Raw genomic sequence first — 18,376 nt, forward strand, 5'->3', positions numbered from 1 at the left:
GTGTAGGAGATGGGAGGGCCGCTTGGTGCTCAACTCAAATCAGGTTTATGTCAAGATGCTGGGGTCAGGGGTCAAGAGGGAGTAGAAGAGAGCTCTGCTGAGTCTGCAGGGGGGATCAGGATTGCAGGAGAGAGCTTAGGTCCTGTGGGGGCTCCCAGCAGATCTGGCCTCTGGTTCTTCTGGAAGGAAGCAGATGCCTTTTGTTTGGTTTCTTTGCCTTTCTTGCCTTATGCTGGCCCCTCTGAGGTGGTCTCTCCAGGGAGACTGGTAGTCACCTGGTTTCCACGTCTCCCCCAGGCACCTGGACTGTGTGCCACAACTAAGGTTGTCAAAGTCACCACATGCTCTCTAAACACACAGTTCCAGATTTCCCTAACACATTCCACCAAGTGCAAGATCCTCCCCAGGGGAAGGTGGAAGGAAAAGGCTTTCCCGTAGCACACAAGCTGGGGAACACTGTTTCAGGGTCAGATGGCAGCGGGTAGCGGGACCTTGAGTCTCTGGACTATGGCTATCCAGTGGTTCCCAGGATGCTGGGACTAGATTGACCCCGCCCTTTCTCTTCCTGGGTGTGAGGAGTGGGTCCTCGGGCTCCCGAGAAGACAGGGTGGCCAGGGCTCTGGGACCCTGCTCCTCTGACTGATGCAGAGTCTGGTTCCCCACAACTTGGGCTTGAAACCCTTCCTGTGTCACTCGAGTACCCCAAGGACTTTCTTTTCTGCCAGACACGTGGGAAGCCAGGGCCAGGGGGTTGTGATCAGTAGGCTCTTTGAGCCCAAAGTCTGTGCCCACCTGTGCTCTAGGTGGCACTGGATGCCCCTGCCTGCTGTGGCACTCAGTGTCCCTCGAAGTGTTTCTGTGTGGCTCACAAGGACAGTAAGGTCTGGAACAGAGAGCCACTACTTGTCAGCACCTCTAGGTGCCGGGAGCCATACTTAAGGTGCCTTGTCTGCCCTTCAGAAGGGCATGTAAGCGTATGTTCTTCTAGTCTGCCTGTCAAGGTACAGAAATATTCCCTCAGTCTCTGCCCCAAAGCTGGCGATTGTGGTATGTGTATGTGTGTGTGTGTGTGTGTGTGTGTGATGGGGGGAAGAAGGGAAGAAGGGTGCATATGTGGAGGTCAGAGGACATCTTGTACAAGTCAGCTCCCTCCTTCTACATGTGGGGCTCAGGAATGGAGCTCAGGTTATCAGGCCTGACAGTTAGCTCTTCTGTCTGCTGACAGCCACCTCACCTGACTCATTCCCCTAAGCTCCTAAAACAGGATCCTGATACATAGCCTTGGCTAGCCTGAAATTTATTATATAGGCCACGCTAGCCTCAAGCATATGGCTTCCCAAGTGTTCGGGAAAAGGTATGTGCTACAATAGCCCCCATGGGTACCTTGTATTTTTTTTTTTTTTTTTTTTTACCAAGTTTCACTGAGCAGCATTGGCCTGGAGGCTCAGAAAGTTGATTACACTTGATATGTTCTGGAGGTGGAAGGGAGGGAAACCCACCCCCACCTTCCTTTATAGCAGCTGTTCTCAACCTGGGGGGGGTCACCTAAGATCATCGGAAAACACAGCCTTTTTACATTATGATTCATAAAGTAGCAAAATTACAGTTAAGAAGTAGCAGTGAAAATAATTTTATGGTTGGGGGCCACCACGACACGAGGAGCTGGATTAAAAGGCCTCAGCATCAGGAAGGTTGAGAACCACTGTTCTATAGGATGGCACTGGCTTCCAAAGAAGGCACCATTGGTGATGCTCCTGCCGTAACCACCCTCCTACTCCTTGGAAGGGGCTTTGCCTCCGCAGCCCTTACTGATGTTATGTAGTAGCTCCCCCTGCAAGCGCCCTGACAGTTATCCTCACAGAATGGGGTAGCAGGTCCGTGGGTGCACATTCACCAGCCTTAGTGAGTACCTTGCCCTCTGCTACATGCCCAGATGGGTCCTTCTTCTCATACCCTGGAAAGCCCAGGTGTAGTGCCCTCTGCGTGGGTAGCTGGGGGTGAGGAGAACTGGTGCCTGCATGGCTGGCATGCCTGAGGGAGCACATACTGAGAAGGCAGTTCTAAGTGTGATAGCTTGAATTCCATACCTGCCCTTCCCCACAAAGGGTTCAGGCCCTGTCATTATCTTTTTTTTTTTTTTGGTTTTTCGAGACAGGGTTTCTCTGTGTAGCCTTGGCCATCCTGGACTCACTTTGTAGACCAGGCTGGCCTCGAACTCACAGCGATCCGCCTGCCTCTGCCTCCCGAGTGCTGGGATTAAAGGCGTGCGCCACCACGCCTGGCTTCCTGTCATTATCTTTAAAACAAGAAATTAGATAGGTTTTCATTAATGGGCATGATCGCTTGGGGGCTGAAACCAGAATCTTGTGCATAGCGGACAAGCGCTCTGCCATTGAGCTATGTCCCAAGTTTGACATCATTGCTTTTTAAGTAGCAAAAGTCTCTCTAAAGACGAGACAATTAAATGCAAAAGACAAGGAAATTAAATGGAGACAATCATAACTGAATACTGCTGCAGTGTGCATAGAGATGTTTCTGTCATGCCTGGCCATTGGCAGGGCTGGGCTACTGTGTCCTGGTGCCCTTGACAGGTGCTGTTATGAACACACAACTGGCTGGTCCCTAATGCAATTTTGGGGCAAATAAACCTGTTATGGCCAGAGCCCTTTCTGGAGTGTTCTTGGTAAACTCACTATTGGAAAATGATGGCCACTAATAGTTCCTGGGATTTTTCCTGGAGACACTCACCATTTCACACTCACTGGGAGCAATTCCCCTCTCCCAAGGTAAGTGAGACTGCCCCTGCACTCCAGATAAGAAACAGAGAAGTTATGCTGGGCATGATGATGCACGCCTTTAATCCCAGTACTCGGGAAGCAGAGGCAGGCAGATCACTGTGAGTTCGAGGCCAGCCTAGTCTACAAAGTGAGTCCTGGACAACCAAGGTTACACAGAGAAACCCTGTCTCAAAAAACCAAAAACAAACAAACAAAGAGAAACAGAGAAGTTAATGGTTTCCCAAAGGCCACACACATCAGCAGGCACAGGCTGGGGACCAGCCACTGAGATCGTCATCCGTGGACCTTTCCCCTTGCTCACCTCTGGTCCTGATCCCATGAGAAGAGACCAGGACAAGTGTGGCCCTGGCCACTCAAGGCAAGCAAATCAATGCAGTGACCCTGGTTTTTGTGACTTAGAGTTGTCAAGATAGAATGGCCCAAGTGCTTAGCCTCTTCCCCCAGCTCCAGCTTGTCTTCCCAATGCCAGGGACATCCTCCTCTGTCCCTGACTCTCGGGCCAACTTCTCACCTGCTCAAGGCTCAGCCTGAACTCGCAGCAAGGCATCCTCCAATGCTGGTCAGGGGGATCCCACCATGTTGCTTGCATACCACAGCCCTGGCATCAGTACCCGTACTTGTTCCTGCTCTCTCAACTGCAACCCAAGGATACTGGGAAACAGCCAAGGTCACTTGTGACTAAACAAATCTGGTCATGTAGACAATGAAGATTTCTCCCTGTGCCTAAGCCAGGAGCTGGCTCATCGCTAACCCATGTTCTCCTCATCCACAGGCTGGGCTATATGTGGGGACACTGGAAGGAAAACCTTGTTTGTGACTCTCATCAGTTCAAGTGTCTCAAGGACTCTAGCTATTTTACTCTGAGACAACGGCGACCTAGTGCTTGTCCTGGCTCTCTCTCCTGCAACACCAACCCTGGGCAACCACATCCTTCACCCAACGGCATCCCTGAGCCCAGAACTTGGTCTCACTGGCTAGGTTGCAGCTCCTGAGCTAACGGCTGCCTGACCCAACTCATGCGGTCCCTGGTCCTCTCTGATCCTATCACTGGATGTGCTGGTTCATGGTGGCCTGGTCCTGCCTCTATCAGCATGGCCAGGTATCCTATCTCCAGGGCTTGTTGCCTAACAGCAACAGCAAGGCCACCAATGAGGGGCCTCAGGTGATCTCAGGCAGATAAGGCACCCTTGGCTTGCAATGATCACAGGAAGAAGAAAATGGTTTCTCTTGAGTTGAGCCCTTGGGTCAATCCTAGGCTTTGCAAGGTTCCTTGGAAAATGTAAAGGGTGCAACCTTGAACTCACCTCCTGTTTGTACTCCCATGCAACCATCCAGATGGGCATCCCTCGCCTGGGAGAACCTATTTCTCCCTCTGCTGCCATTTCCAGTCTTGTTTTGTTTTGTTATTTGAGTCAGGGTCTCACTATGTAGCCTCGGCTATCGTGGAGATCACTATTTAGCCCAGACTGGCCTTAACTGCACATAGATCCACCTGCCTCTGTTTTCTGAGTGCTGGGATTAAAGACATGTGCCACCACACCCAGCCTGCTGTCCCCAGTCTTGAGGGTCCATGCAGGTTTCGAGGGCACATCACAGCTAGGCTCCTCTCAGGCTGAGATTCTCAGTCACACTCCCTCCCAGCTGCCTTGCCACAGTGCGAGAGGGCCCCAGAGCCGGGAATTCTATGCCCTGAGGCTAGGCTTACGGCGGTCTCCATACACAGGTGCTCTGTACACTTAGCTCAGCCTCTCAGAGCTTACTCTCACTGGTGGAGGACCCGGGGCCAGGCATACCTCTCCCTTGCTTCCTCCAAACTCCCTAGATTCATCCAGCCCCCAGTGACTGTCTATGCTGCCCTACCAGCATTCCCTGCAACCCTAAAGCCCATCTAGTCTTAGAGTTTGGAGACATCATGTCTCCATTGCTTTGGGGAAGGGATGGTTATTGCTTTCTGGGTCACCTTGGGGAACAAGCAGGAACATCTTTCCAATGACTGGTGGCACCCTTTCTAAAGGATGGTGTCAGGGTCGATGTAAAGGAGAAGGCTAGCCTGGTTCCCAGGGGCTGGTGTGCTCACACACCACATTCTGTGCAGTGCAGGTGAAGGGGCTGACACGTGGCAGACCTAGGAATCGCACCTGAGTTTGTTTGTTTGTTTTTGGTTTTTCGAGACAGGGTCTCTCTGTGTAGCCTTGGTTGTCCTGGACTAGCTTGGTAGACCAGGCTGGGCTTGAACTCATAGTGATCTGGCTGCCTCTATCTCTCAAGGATCTCATCTAAGTATGGGGGACAGGCCCCAGGTTCCTTCATGGGGCCCTGAACTTTCCCAGTGTTTCAAAGCTAACCACAGTACTGTAGGTAAAAGAACTGCCAGATGCCAGGAGTGGGTAGTATACTTGCCTAGAATGCACGAGGCCCCAGCATTGCATAAAACCAGGTATGGGTCAGCTGGGTGTAGTGGCACACGCCTTTAATCCCAGCACTCAGGAGGCTGAGGCAGGCGGATCACCATGAGTTCGAGGCCAGCCTGGTCTACAAGGAGAAACCCTGTCTCGAAAAACAAAAAACAAACAAACAAACAAATAAAAAACCAGGCATGGGGGTGCACACCTGTAGTCCCAGTACTTGGGCGGTAGAGAGGTAGAGAAAGGAAAATCAGAAGTTCAAGGTTATCCTAGGCTATCCTAGGCTACATACTGAGCTGGAGGCCATCTTGGACTACATGACCCAACAACCGCCCCCACACACAGAATTACTGGCTACAAATGAGGGGAGGGTTCAGCCAGGGCCCATGGTGGCTCCAGGGCACACTGGACACTAAGATTTGTGGAGGGAAAACACAAGACTGAGTTACTGTGGGCAGGGGTGTGGAATGTGGGAGTTGCTGACAAGCTTTGGGATCCATGGGCCTCAGCCTCCCACAGGTGCTACGAAGAATGAGTGTCCATGGTGACGAAGTTCTCAGGCACTCAGGGCAGTTTTTGTACTGTGTATGCGGGGCCTGTGTTCTAGACGTCATAGGCCCAGAAGCTTCCCTGTGGTGTCAATAGCATGACTTGCTGCACCTGGCATGGAGGAGCTGGCTTGCCTAGGTCTGAGTGTCATCCACACAGCTGGAAAGGGTTCTTTTCCCTAGCCCCTCCTGGGTGGAATTGTGCCATGGGGTGAGCTGGCACTAGCACCAGGCTAGGCTGTAGCCCTCCTCTCCCAAACTTCCCTATGATGCTGCTTTGAGCAGACAGTGACATCCCTATGACGGTTATTCTGGGTACCTGGACCTAGGGAAGGGCATAGTCCCCAGTAGTCCATGCCTGAGGTTAAATGCCACTTCCTTCCAGCCCCTCCCTCAAAGCAGAGGCCTGGCCATTCCTCCTGCCCACTTCCTGAGGCTCGAGGATAAAGGGGCTGAGAGGCCCTGGCAGAAGGGAGCTACAGAGACCAAACATGGTAAGGGCTCCGTCACCTTCCCTCCCGAGGTGCCCTCAATGGGCTCTGGGCCCCATCATCTCCATTCCAACCCAGGCAAGCCCAGTTCCTTCTATGCCCTTCCATGCTACCACCTTCTCCTAGACCCATGCAGGGCCTCTAACTCTCTCCACCCTGATAGAAACTAGTCCAGCCTCTCCACTCTCTCGCTGTGCCCCTCTACAGATGCTGATCCGGCTGTGTCTGACCCTCTTCTTTCTCGGGTGCTCTATTGCTGAGACCCCAGGTGAGTCCTTATCCCCAGCACTCCTCCTTCCATTCTACAGAGGTCCCAAGGGGCTCTGTCCCCAGTATCATGGAGATGTGTGTGTGGCCTGTTCTACCCCAGTGTGGGTGGCAGGCTGACCATTGGCCTCCTGACCTTCTACCTATTACTTGCAGCACCTGTGCCTGAGGATGAGTTGGTGGGCATCGTGGGGGGCCACAGTGCCCCACAGGGGAGGTGGCCATGGCAGGTCAGCCTGAGGATCTACAGCTACTACAGGACCTCCTGGGTGCACATCTGTGGGGGTTCCATCATCCATCCACAGTGGGTGCTGACTGCAGCCCACTGCATTCATGAGTGAGTTCCTTGGTCATCCAGTGTGGGGTAGGAAGAGGGGTGAATCAGGAAGGCTGTGTCAACATGGGGGTTCAGTTGATTCTGTCCAGGAGGCTGTGCCCACCTCACCTAGCATATGTCATCACAACTTCTTCCTGACCCCAGGAGAGATACCGACCCATCAGCCTTGCGGATCCACGTAGGGGATGTGTACCTCTACGGGGGCAAGGAGCTCCTCAAAGTGAGCCGGGTCGTCATCCATCGGGACTATGTGTACGGTGTCCTGGGCTCAGACGTGGCTCTGCTGAAGTTGGAGAAACCCCTGGACTGCTCTGCTAACATCAAACCTGTCAAGCTGTCCCCTGGGTCTCTTGAGGTCAACTCAAGGTACCCATGCTGGGTGACTGGCTGGGGCAGTGTGCAGTGGTATGGTATGTATCATGGAAAGATCTGGGATGTGGGAACAAACTTGCCATCTGACGACCCCTGGTTGGAGGCACTGAGGTCCTAGGGAACAGAATCCAGGGAGAGAACAGAAGCATGGATGGTACAGAGCTCCTCTGGCTGCTTTTCCCGTTGTCCGTCAGAGCTCTGTGCCTGAGGTCAATGGCATGACTAGGCCCTGAACCCAAGACTCCAAAGGGCAAAGGCCCCTCCTCCTTCCTGGCTCCCTCGGTGCTCCCCCCTCCTCCTTGGAAATGGTAGGATATCTGACTGTGCTCCCTGGTTCTTGATCTACAGGCAGCTTCTTGTTACATTACTTGTGTATTTATTTTGGGGGGGGGCATGTGTGTCATGGCATTCATGTAGAGGTCAGGAGACAATTTGCAGGAATCTGTTCTCTCTTTCTACAACACCAGTCTCTGGGCTTGAACTCAGGTCTCCAGACTTGGCGGCAAGTGCCTGTACCCACTGTCTCATCTCTCTGGCCCCTGTAAGCAGATAGAATCCGTCTTTAGCCTCCTAGGTGTGAGAGTTGGGCATGGATCTTGCAGATTGGTGTCTTCTACACACACTGCTCCAGGGATGGACGTGAGCAGGGATGGAGCTTTTCTCAGTTTCCAGGATGAGTGGAAGGGCAGTGAACGCTGAGGATCTATGCACAATGCACCACCGCTAGACTTCCTTCCTCTCTCCCCAGCATCGCTGCCCCCTCCCTACCGCCTGCAGCAGGCTCGAGTACGGATAGTGGACAATGCCATCTGTGAGCAAAAATACCACAACATCACCAGGCATCGCTACAAGGACCACAGATTCATCCAAGATGACATGCTGTGTGCTGGCAGCGAAGGCCGTGGGACCTGCTATGTGAGTCCCATTCACTTATTCCTTCCTGTCCCCATTCCCACTGCAGGGCCAATGTCCATTGGTGCTTCTTCTTCTCCTAGGGTGACTCAGGTGGCCCCCTGGTCTGCAGGGTAGCAAGCTCCTGGAACTTAGTAGGAGTGGTCAGCTGGGGCTATGGCTGTGCCTGGAGGGACCTCCCTGGGGTGTATGCACGTGTGCAGTCCTTCGTGCCCTGGATCACGCAGCAGATAAAGAGGTTCTCCTAAGTCCAGATGGCCTCATGCTGGTGGGCAGAAGATTAGTCTGCCAGCACCCACTGCTTCAGCCTTCGGCTGGTCTTCGGAACCTGTCCTGTTCTCTGGCCTTCTGGAAATCTGGGCATTCCTGAAGAGCATCCCCGAAGGGGTGGGTGGCTACTCTTGGCTCAAATGCAGGTGGAGAAGATTGGGGGTTTGCTATGCGTGCTGCTGTCGAAGATACTGGGCATGTTTGCTTTTTGGTTGTTCTTAATAAAGGTCTTGTGCACACTGAGGTTTTGGGATTTTGTGTGAGTTTACATACCCTCTCTTTCTTTGGAAAAGATGCCCACAGGCGTTGTTTGCCAAGTGCCACTGAGTGGGCTCTGCCGGTGCTGCTAAACTTGTGCTCTGTGTCCTTGTCCTGGACAGGTATCCAGTTAGTCACCATGAGGCCTCAATATCTTGGCATCCCAAGAGTACTTGGGGTCCAGATGTGGCCACATTGTGCATGAAGAGTTTGGGTCTGGGGAGGAGATCTTCAGTGTGAGAAAGGATTTTAGCCATCACCAGTGGCACAGTGTGCTTGGTTGGGATCAGTGATTCACAGAAAGTCCTCATCCCGCACCCTTGTGTCATTCTGTGCCGGGACTCAGTACACCTGTAGAAGATGGTGCTGGAGACGGGGAAGCTACCTCAGCACCCCTTTGCCAGAGCCCCAGCCTCAGCAAATATTCCAACTGGCCCGATGAGAGGTCATCAGGTGAGAATGGAGCTGGCAGCAAGCAGTCTCATCTTGAGCAGGCTCCAAGTGTCTCAAGGAGGATGCCCGCAGGCATGGGACAGTGAACTGGGCTTCAGCACTGTGGTACCTAGGGGACAGGAAGGACAGGGTTGTAGCTTGGTTGGGACTAAATCTAGACCAGGAGAGATTAACCCAAGCTGCTGGGAGGCGTGGTGGGGGTGAGAAATAACTCCAGTCAGGATTCACCTGAGAGGAAAAGAGGATTGCAAGGGGTGGTCCTGCCCCTCATACACACAGAGCTATTGCAGGGTGGTCCTGTACACACAAGGCTATTGCAGGGTGGTCCTGTATACACTAGGCTATTGTGAGGTGGGACTGGCCTTTGGATCATATTTGAGCAGGGAAGTGGGGGTGGACTGTGCTCAAGAGACTGGGGATCAGCCAGTTCTGTAGCCAGCTGCAGGCCCCTGATATCACTAAACAATCACCTGCCTGTCCACCCCTGCACCAGCTCTCAGTTCTCTCTCTGTCCTACACTTCAGCACCTCCAGGACCGGGATTGAGGGAGACCAAGCGGGAGGGTGAACTCTGCTATCCCTGCACATCTGCCATCTTTGCTATGTGTGGCCTGGAGATGGCTTGAAGGGGGAAGAACAGCAACAGGAGAGGTGTCAGGCATTTGCTGAAAGCAAAGAGCTGGGCAAACCTCCAGTGGGCCGCAGAGTTAAGGCCTTGGAAAATGCTCTTTGCTGTTCATGTAGAGAGCCTCCAGGTGGCGCTGCAGGACGGGAGGAGGGCTCTGTGGTTTGTGCCTGACAAGTAGGTGTGCAAAGGGCTTGTTCATAAGGATGAAGCTCAGCGTCTCCTGGTGCGGGGCCTGTTTGCATTCAACAGGCAGAAGGCAGCTTTCCCACTCTTTCCAGTGTCTTTTTTTTTTTTTTCTTTCGTAGGAGGGAGATCTATGAGGCTTACCTCAATTTCCCATGTCAAGCTCTTGCAGGAGAGTGCCCACTCTTTTCATTGACTTTTATTTGCTATTTTATGGGTCGCTGACAGAATGAAGGTGGACAGCCAGCCTGTATTCGACTGTAGAGTTTGGAATGGGATGTGGTGGGAAGCAGTATTTGGGGTGCACATCCAGGCTCCTAGCATCCCTCCCCTGCCACCGTCCTATGGGGCCACACATGCTAGGAGTTTTGTTACACAGGATGTACCCGTGAACACCCCCCCCCCCCAGTCTCCCACATCCCCCTTGACGTGAGTCTTATCAATCTGCTGTGCTCTGCCTGACGCACACTCTGTGGCTCCTGATTGGCAGGAGGTTAGACAGCTTATTGGGAGTGACAGCCTTCTCAGCCTGTGGATGCCCCCAGGGTAGCAAGACTCGGTGCCCTGTCCATCCTAGAGTTTTGCATGTATCGGGAAGGTACTCTATCACTAGGTTATATTCCCAGCCCTTTTTGACATTTTGAGTCTGGCTTGTTGAGTTGGCCAGGCTGCCTTTGAACTCACATGCAGTCTCCTTGCCTTCAGCCTTTCCTGTGGCCGAGAAGGCAGGCCTGTGCCTCCAGGCCCAAGTCTCCCCTGCTTACTGCTTCTGAGCACACTCGTGTCACACAAGTGTCCTGCCTCTTCCCTTGTGGCTGATACTGTCTGTTGAAGGAATCCACAGGATTTTACCCATCCAGGGACAGTTTTAATGGACATTTGGGCTACTTCTAATTAGGGCTCTTAGGAGTAACACTGCCTTTAACAGTTTGTGTTTTGTGTGAACACGCTTTCTCTCGGAGGAGCACAGCTGTGATTGCGGACTCACACAGAATGTTTAAAGGATACAGGCTTCCAGATTCGGGGCCTCACGTGATTACATCCTTTCGGCCATGAACAGAATTGGGGTTCTCATGAGTTCTTGGTACCTACCAACTCCTTAGCTTCAGGGGTTCTGGGGGTGGCGCAGAGCTTCTTCCTGGGTTTTATTTGTGATAGGGTCTTTTTTTCTTCCTGTAGATTAGGATGGCTTCAAACTTGCAATAATCCCTCTGCTTTAGCCTTTAGAGTGCTCAGCTTACAAACTTTAAGTCACCATGGATAGTTCTGTTCTCTCTCTCTCTCTCTCTCTCTCTCTCTCTCTCTGTCTCTCTCTCCTTTCTAAACAGAGCCTCAAGTAGCCACAGGTTGGCCTTGAACTCCTGAACCTCCTGCCTTCATCTTCCCAGTGCAACGATTAAAGATGTGCACCGCCACGCCAGGAGTCTTAGTTTCATGTTTACTGCTGCTTTGATAAAACATCTTAACAAAAGCAACTTAAGGGTGAAGGGTTTATTCTAGTTCCCAGTCCAAGGTGCACTCCCTACTCCTGTGGGGAAGGTATGGCAGCAGGGGGATGAAGCAAGTGGTTAGAACAGTCCTAGAGCAGAGAACAATGAACTCACGCCAGGGAACGGCGCCACCTACAGTCGATAGGTCCTCCCACCTACATCCCTGTGAGTTAGGATGGTTCTCCACTGGGATGCCCAGAGGTCCTTCTCTCGGGTGATTCTGTTGAGCCCAAAGTCCATTTATTCTGGAGTGGGGACTCCAACCCAGTGCCCCCTGCATGCCAGACAAGCACTCTACCAACTGTGCTGCACGCCCAGCTCTGTTCCCCCCACCCCCCCCTGTAATTAGCATCTTTGTCGGGACTAGCGGTGTGTACATTTCACCACACGTCCCTACTACTATCTATTTGCATATCTTTTTTGGTAAATGTGCAAATGTTTCTCACTTTGTTTTTTTAAGATTGCTTCCTGAGCTCTACATAACATATATATATATATATATATGTATATATATATATATATACATACACACATATATATATGTATATATATATATATATATATATATATGTCTACATAACGTATGCACTTCAAGCATTTAAATGGAGAACTGATTTTTTTGTTGCACAGAATGGGAGGATGGAAGGATGGAGGGGAACCGAAGTGGTAACAGGGGTAGAAGGGAGCTGACAGTTCTGAGGGGTCTCACCATTTCCACAGGCAGCCCTGGGTCTCATATCTGCTGTAAGTTGGAGGAGGGAGGAGGTGAGGTCCGCTGACAGTCCCTCAGCCCTGCTGCGTGTGGCTAGCGGTACTGCAGCGATAGGATGGGCTAGCTGCTCTCACTGAAACCTGAGTTTCTTCCCAGTGTAGGGAGGCCGCGGTGCACCCTCCAGGCAGCCCTCCTGGTTCCTGTAGGCCATACATCTTAGAGTCCAGTCTCTAGGGCTCCTCAGAAAACTCTGTGTGAGCCTAGGCATCTGTGACAGCACAGCTTCCTCAGTGTCCCTGTTGCCACATCCGGCCCTGTATCTCCCACTCCACCTCAGGTCAGAGGGGACAAGCCTCTAGCTGCCTGAGCAGGGTTTCCTGTCTGCCTGGGGCCTAGTGACAGGGTATAGCCAGAGTGCACAATGCAAGACTTTACTCATTTCTTAATTTCAAGGGGAGGGCTGGAGGGTTCCACTGACACCCTCTAGATCAGGTGTGGGGAAACTGAGGCTGGGGAGAGCTGTTCAATCCTCCTCCTGTACATAATGTCATAGGGCATGGCATGCTGTTTCAGGCCTACAACATAGACCCCTGTAGGAGGAGCCTGAACCATTTATGAGCCTGTCCCCCTAGTATGAGGGACCTAGGGTCCTCTTCACTTTGTCATTTAGATCCATGCAGAATTCTGGACACCCTGGATGCCAGGTCTGCTGTTCCAGAAGAAATTCCATCTGTGCATACATGCAATTCCTCATCAACTGGTAATCTATGTTAGGTTCTGTCCTCACCAGATGGAAGGGCAGAGGGAGATCATAGCCTGGCCTTGGTGACCTTTTCCCAACTACTGGTGTCTCCTGTATCCCAGGGTCATGAGATAAGTGTGCTATGGACCAGTGGTAACTCCCTCTAAGGGCACTCTTCCACATGGTTCTGTATGAGAATAAGGCTGGAGCTGCCCCTTCCTCCAGCTGCTCACTTGTCTCAGGCTGCTGTCTGGTTCCAAACAGGAAGGTTGAGCTTGTGTGTCTGTAAATGGTCACCGGGATGAGACACACACAGAGGGGGAAGACCAGTGTAGTTTCTACCCTGTGCCCCTGTCCAGGCCAAGCTGGGGACCTCACACTTAGAGCTCCAGGTTTTTAGGGCCTAATCTTTGTCTTCTGAGCCTGTTGCATACACTTTATGGCCAAATTCTCAGAAAGTTGTTCTCTCTGATGACAAGGAGGTGTCACTGACAAGCCACAAGGAGCTGATGGGGCACAGGAGAGGATGTGAGTGAAAGCTCCCTTTCCACATGATTGGCTGTTGCAGGGCATTTAGGATGCGCACACAGAGTTCTCAGAGTGGGCAGGTGAGTTGTGGAGAGTTGACACTGGTCTCCCTCAGGAACCGAATGCCTTGCTTACTATTCTCTTGCTGTGAGGTGATACCACAGCCAAGGCAACACTTATTTGTTTTTTGTTTTTTTCAAGACAGAGTTTCTCTGTGTAGCCCTGGATGTCCTGGACTTGCTTTGTGGACCAGGCTGGCCTCAAACACACAGTGATCCACCTGCCTCTGCCTCCCGAGTGCTGGGATTAAAGGTGTGTGCCACCACACCCAGCTAAGGCAACACTTATGAAACAAAGCTTGTTTATAATTTTAGAGGTTTAGCCCATGATTATCATAGCACAAAGAAGACCATGGCACTGGGACAGTAGCTGAGAGTGTCACATCCTCATCTACAGGCAGCAGGCGGGGGGGGGGGGCAGGGAGACAGAGAGAGAGAGAGGAGAGAAGAGAGAGGACAGAGAGAGAGAGAGGGAGGGGATGAGAGAGAGAGGAGAGAGAGAGAGAGAGAGAGAGAGAGAGAGAGAGAGAGAGAGAGAGAGAGATCTAGTGTGGCATTTGAAACCTCAAGGCTCACTCTTAGTAACACACCCTCTCCGACAAGTCCACACCTTAAATCCTTCCTAAGAAGTTCCACTTCCTGTGACTAAGGATTCAAATAAATGAGCCTCTGGAGGCTCTTCTTATTCAAACCACCACACCTAGGAAGTGCGCCTTCCTGCAGAGTGAGGAGTGGACTCTAGCTCTACCTTTTGGCTGGCTGCAGCGACCTTTGTCAGTTGGGGACAGAAGTTGGCTCCATAGAAGTAGTTCCAGAGGCGGCAGATGTGGGTCCGCGCAGCGGGCACAGGGTCTGTGGGGTTCGAAAGATGAGGGCCTCAATGCATTCTGAGGAGAATGATTGTGTCCCAGAGCTACACAGAAATGTTCACTCCCGAGAGCGGCCTGATTGAGAGGAAACGCTTAGCGTAATGTATTAATACCCAAGCCGAGATCATCCAAGATGGTGCCGATAGCACACTGTGTCTGATCCGCAGAACAGCAGTAACTGCACAGCCACCAAAGGACCATACTGAGAGCTCCAAACACAGTGCTGGTGTTTCCCAGAAAGAAGGGAATCCTGTCAGGTGGATTGTCCATGCCCTCCCTCCGCAGGACCATGGAATCATGCTCTGGTGAGCTCCCAGGGTCCCCAGGCCGCTGCTTTTTGGGTTGCGGTCCAGCACGGTGTAGGCCAAGGAGATGGTGTTCGAGGAGTGGGTGATGTTTGAGCTGAGCCTGAGTGAGGACTGCACTGCACACACCACAGGTCTCACAGACCTCCTGTCATGGGCCAGAGCCATGCAATCGTGTGGAGGTGGATACTAGGGGCAGCACCGAGGCAGGGGCCCATGGCGGATGGAGCACGATGGAACCAGAGACTCAGGAGGCATAAATCAACAGAGCCACAAGTTCCCCGGGGCAAGAAGCTGAGCTGGGCCAACATCAATGGTTTCTGTGAGCTACCCAATGAAGACTTTGAGGGGCCTCTACTTGCCACCTGCTTGATGGCCCACAAGATCCAGTACTCACAGGAGTAGGAGGCCATTCAGGCCTTGATGGCCAGCAATAATCTAGCAAATTGAATGGGAGCAGGAGAGATGGCCCTGAGGACACAAAAGCAGGAGAGCTGACCCCAAGGACACAAGAATAGGAGAGCTGGCCCTGAGGATGAGGGAACAGTTGAGTCAGTCCTGGAGATATGGGACACTGAGAGCTGACCCTGCCTTGAGGACATAGGAGCCAGAGAGCTGGCCTTGCCCTGAGAACATGGGAGCAGGAGAGCCGGCCCTGTCATGATATCAGCTGGGCCTGCCATGATGACATGGGAGTGAGAGAGTGGGCCCTGCCCTGAGGACACAGGAGCAGGTGAGCCGGCCCTGCCCTGAGGACACAGGAGTGGGTGAGCCTGCCCTGCTGTGATGACATGGGAGCAGGAGAGCGGGGCCCTGCCCTGGGGGCATGGGAGTGGGTAAGCTGGCTCTGCCATGATGATATGGGAGTGGGAGAGCAGGCCCTGCCCTGATGACATGGGAGGTGAGCTGGCCCTGCCCTGAGGACATGTGAGGGGGTAAGCCGGTCCTGTTTTGAGGACACGGGAGCAGGAGAGCTGGCCCTGCCTCAAGGACATAGGAGTGGGAGAGCAGGCCCTGTTATGATGACATGGGAGTGGGAGAGTGAGCCCTGCCCTGAGGACATGGGAGCAAGAAAGCTGGCCTTGCCCTAGGACACAGGAGTGGGAGAGCGGGCCTTGCCCTTAGGACAAACGAGCCGGCCCTGATCCAGGGCTATGAGTGGACCTCACCCCAACATCTACCCCATGTATGACCTGCTGGAACACATGAAGAGGCCGGATCTATAGATTCAAAGATTAAGACTCTCCTTGACACACAACAACAATGGGATATCAGACAGCAGTCCCAGTGAGGATCCAGTAACAATAGTGTAGGCCTCCAACCAGACCCATGACTCGTAGCAATAAACATTTGAAAGTAAACATATGTGGACAAAAGGCTATACTGTGTGATACACTACAGCTTCTGTGCAAGACTTTTGTTTGTCTGTTTTATTTTACTGGGGGGAGGAGAGGGATTTTGACGTATGACATGTAAATCATAGACATTCAATAAAAGTAAAAAACAAACAAAAAAGAAGTAGTTCCAGAAAGCTAGAGATAGGAGATAGATAGATAGATAGATAGATAGATAGATAGATAGATAGAAACTGTCACAAAACTGAAATCTTCCATCTCTAAGTGCAACCCATCCCATGTTAAAAGCACAGGAAAGGAAGGAAATACAGTTCAGGGAGCAGCAGGGGAGGCTGTGTTGTTGCACTGGTTAAAAAAAAAAAAAAAAAGGAGGGGCTATTTTTAGGAAAGGTCAACGATATTCATCTTATTTTGGCAAATAACCACCACACACACTGTAGCATATAGCTGCCTCAGTACACAGCCACAACCCAGGTTGTCTCACATTTGTATCCAGTGCTGGCCAACAATACACAGAAACCTCTTCAGAAACAGTGTGGCATTGTCAGGGGCACTGTGCCAGCAGGAAGTAGCCTCAGCCTTAGTAGCCCTCAAAGCAATCCCGGCAACATTTATGCTGCCGTAATCCAGGAAGCTGCACAAATGTCTAATAGGTGTGCTGGAAGTGGTGCACAGCCACCATGCCGGCACTTGGGAGGCTGCAGCAAGATGGCCATGAGCTGGTTGTCAGCTCGGTCTTTGTAGTGAGACCGGATGTAAGAAAAAACAAAAAACAGAAACAAAGAGTCTAATAAAGAACCATTAGTGGATAACTGGTACATGTGAGACACCCGATGAGGCATGCATGAAGACATAGGCCTCTGGGTAGCAAGTTCAGGTAGCAGTGTGTCATTAAAAAAAAAATCTCCACAGGACCACAGCCAGGGCTTGGCAGTCAGCTCAGTAAGCAAAGTGTGCGTCTTGTAAGGATGAGGACTTTAATTTGGCTCCCAAGAACCCATAGGAAAGACATCTGGAATGGGAGGGGTGGCTCTAGAATGTGCTAGAAACCTAGTGCCGTGGACACTCCCAGGGGAATCTGTGAGGGAGCTCCTAGCCAAGACTCCTAACAATGGGGGATGAAGAGCCTGAACCAGACATCACCTATAACTGGGCAAGACATCCAGAGGGAGGGACCGGAACACAAATCCAGCCACAAAACCTACGACCTACACTTTGTCTAGGGTCAATGTGGTGTAAAAATTGTGGGAGTGGCCAACAAATGCCTGGTCCAGCTTGAGACCCATGCCATGAGAGGGAGCCCACCCTTGTCACTGCCTGGATATCCAGGGGCTAGATAACACAGAGACCTAGGATAGGACCAAACATGACTGGAAGAAAAAAGGTTAGTGAAATGATTCCTAGTGCTATTCTACTGTAGTCATAGATTGGTGCCTAGCCCAACTGTCATTACAGAGGCTTCCCCCCAGCAACAGATGGAAACAGATGCAGAGATCCACAAGCAAACATTAGGTGGAGCTTGGGGAATCCTGTGGAAGAGGAGGAAGAGGGATTGTAGGAGCCAGAGGGGTCAAGGACACCACAAGAAAAACCACAGGATCAACTAACCTGGGCCTACAGGGACTCACAGAGATTCAACCACCAGTCAGGGAGGCCGCACGGGACTGACCTAGGCCCTCTGCAGCTTGGTCTTCATGTGGGACTCCTGCAGTGGGAGCAGGAGTTGTCTTTGACTCTCTTGCCTGCTTTTGAGATCCTTCCCTCCTACTGGGTTGCCTCATCTAGCCTTCATAGGAAAGGAGGTGCCTAGTCTTACCGCAACTTGATATGCCATGGCTGGTTGTTATCCTTGGGAGGCCTGCCCTTTTCTATAGAGAAACAGAGGAAGAGTGGAGTCAGGAGGGGAGAGGGGAGGTTTGTGGGAGTGATGGGGAGGAGATGTGGGGGGGGGTGGGGGGGCAGTAAACTGTGGTTAGGATGTAAAACAAAACAAAGTAAAAGGAAACAAAAGAAAACAAACAGACAAAAAACCCCGGGCATCACAGCACACTTGTGATCCTGTGGCAGGGAAGGTAAAACTCTGGGCATAGTGATGAGCCAACCTAGGCTAATTGAGCAAGCCCCAGGTAAGCGAGAGACCTTGTTTAAAAAAAAAAAAACACCTGAGGTTGACCTCCGGTTTACACACACACACACACACACACACACACACACACACACACACACACACACACACACACATACAGCTAGGATCAGCAACAGCACAGAACATGTCACATTTCTGTCTATTGAAAGGAGGTGAAGACACATCTCCCCGCTGGAGCAGTTTCTATTTGTTAGAGAAATGGAGATCAGGCTCCCCAAGATACCAGGCACAACTCCTTTTCAGCAGATT

The 18,376-nt window shown here is 51.8% G+C and overlaps 1 protein-coding gene across 1 annotated transcript; it reads left to right on the forward strand.

The window, feature by feature from the left end:
• Positions 1-6,203: 6,203 nt before the first annotated feature.
• Positions 6,204-7,442, forward strand: LOC127208241 (serine protease 29-like). The gene is made up of 4 exons (XM_051167633.1): positions 6,204-6,245; positions 6,450-6,510; positions 6,666-6,846; positions 6,991-7,442. Exons 1-4 carry the CDS (start codon positions 6,243-6,245, stop codon positions 7,334-7,336), a joined length of 591 nt encoding a protein of 196 aa, XP_051023590.1. The 5' UTR covers positions 6,204-6,242; the 3' UTR covers positions 7,337-7,442.
• Positions 7,443-18,376: the final 10,934 nt, after the last annotated feature.

Source organism: Acomys russatus, chromosome 25, assembly GCF_903995435.1.
Source record: "Acomys russatus chromosome 25, mAcoRus1.1, whole genome shotgun sequence".
Taxonomy (NCBI): Eukaryota; Metazoa; Chordata; class Mammalia; order Rodentia; family Muridae; genus Acomys; species Acomys russatus.

Coding starts and splice junctions, on each gene's coding strand:
- LOC127208241 (XM_051167633.1), top strand. Junction 6,511..6,665: donor CTCTATTGCTGAGACCCCAG/GTGAGTCCTTAT, acceptor TATTACTTGCAG/CACCTGTGCCTGAGGATGAG. Junction 6,847..6,990: donor GCAGCCCACTGCATTCATGA/GTGAGTTCCTTG, acceptor TCCTGACCCCAG/GAGAGATACCGACCCATCAG.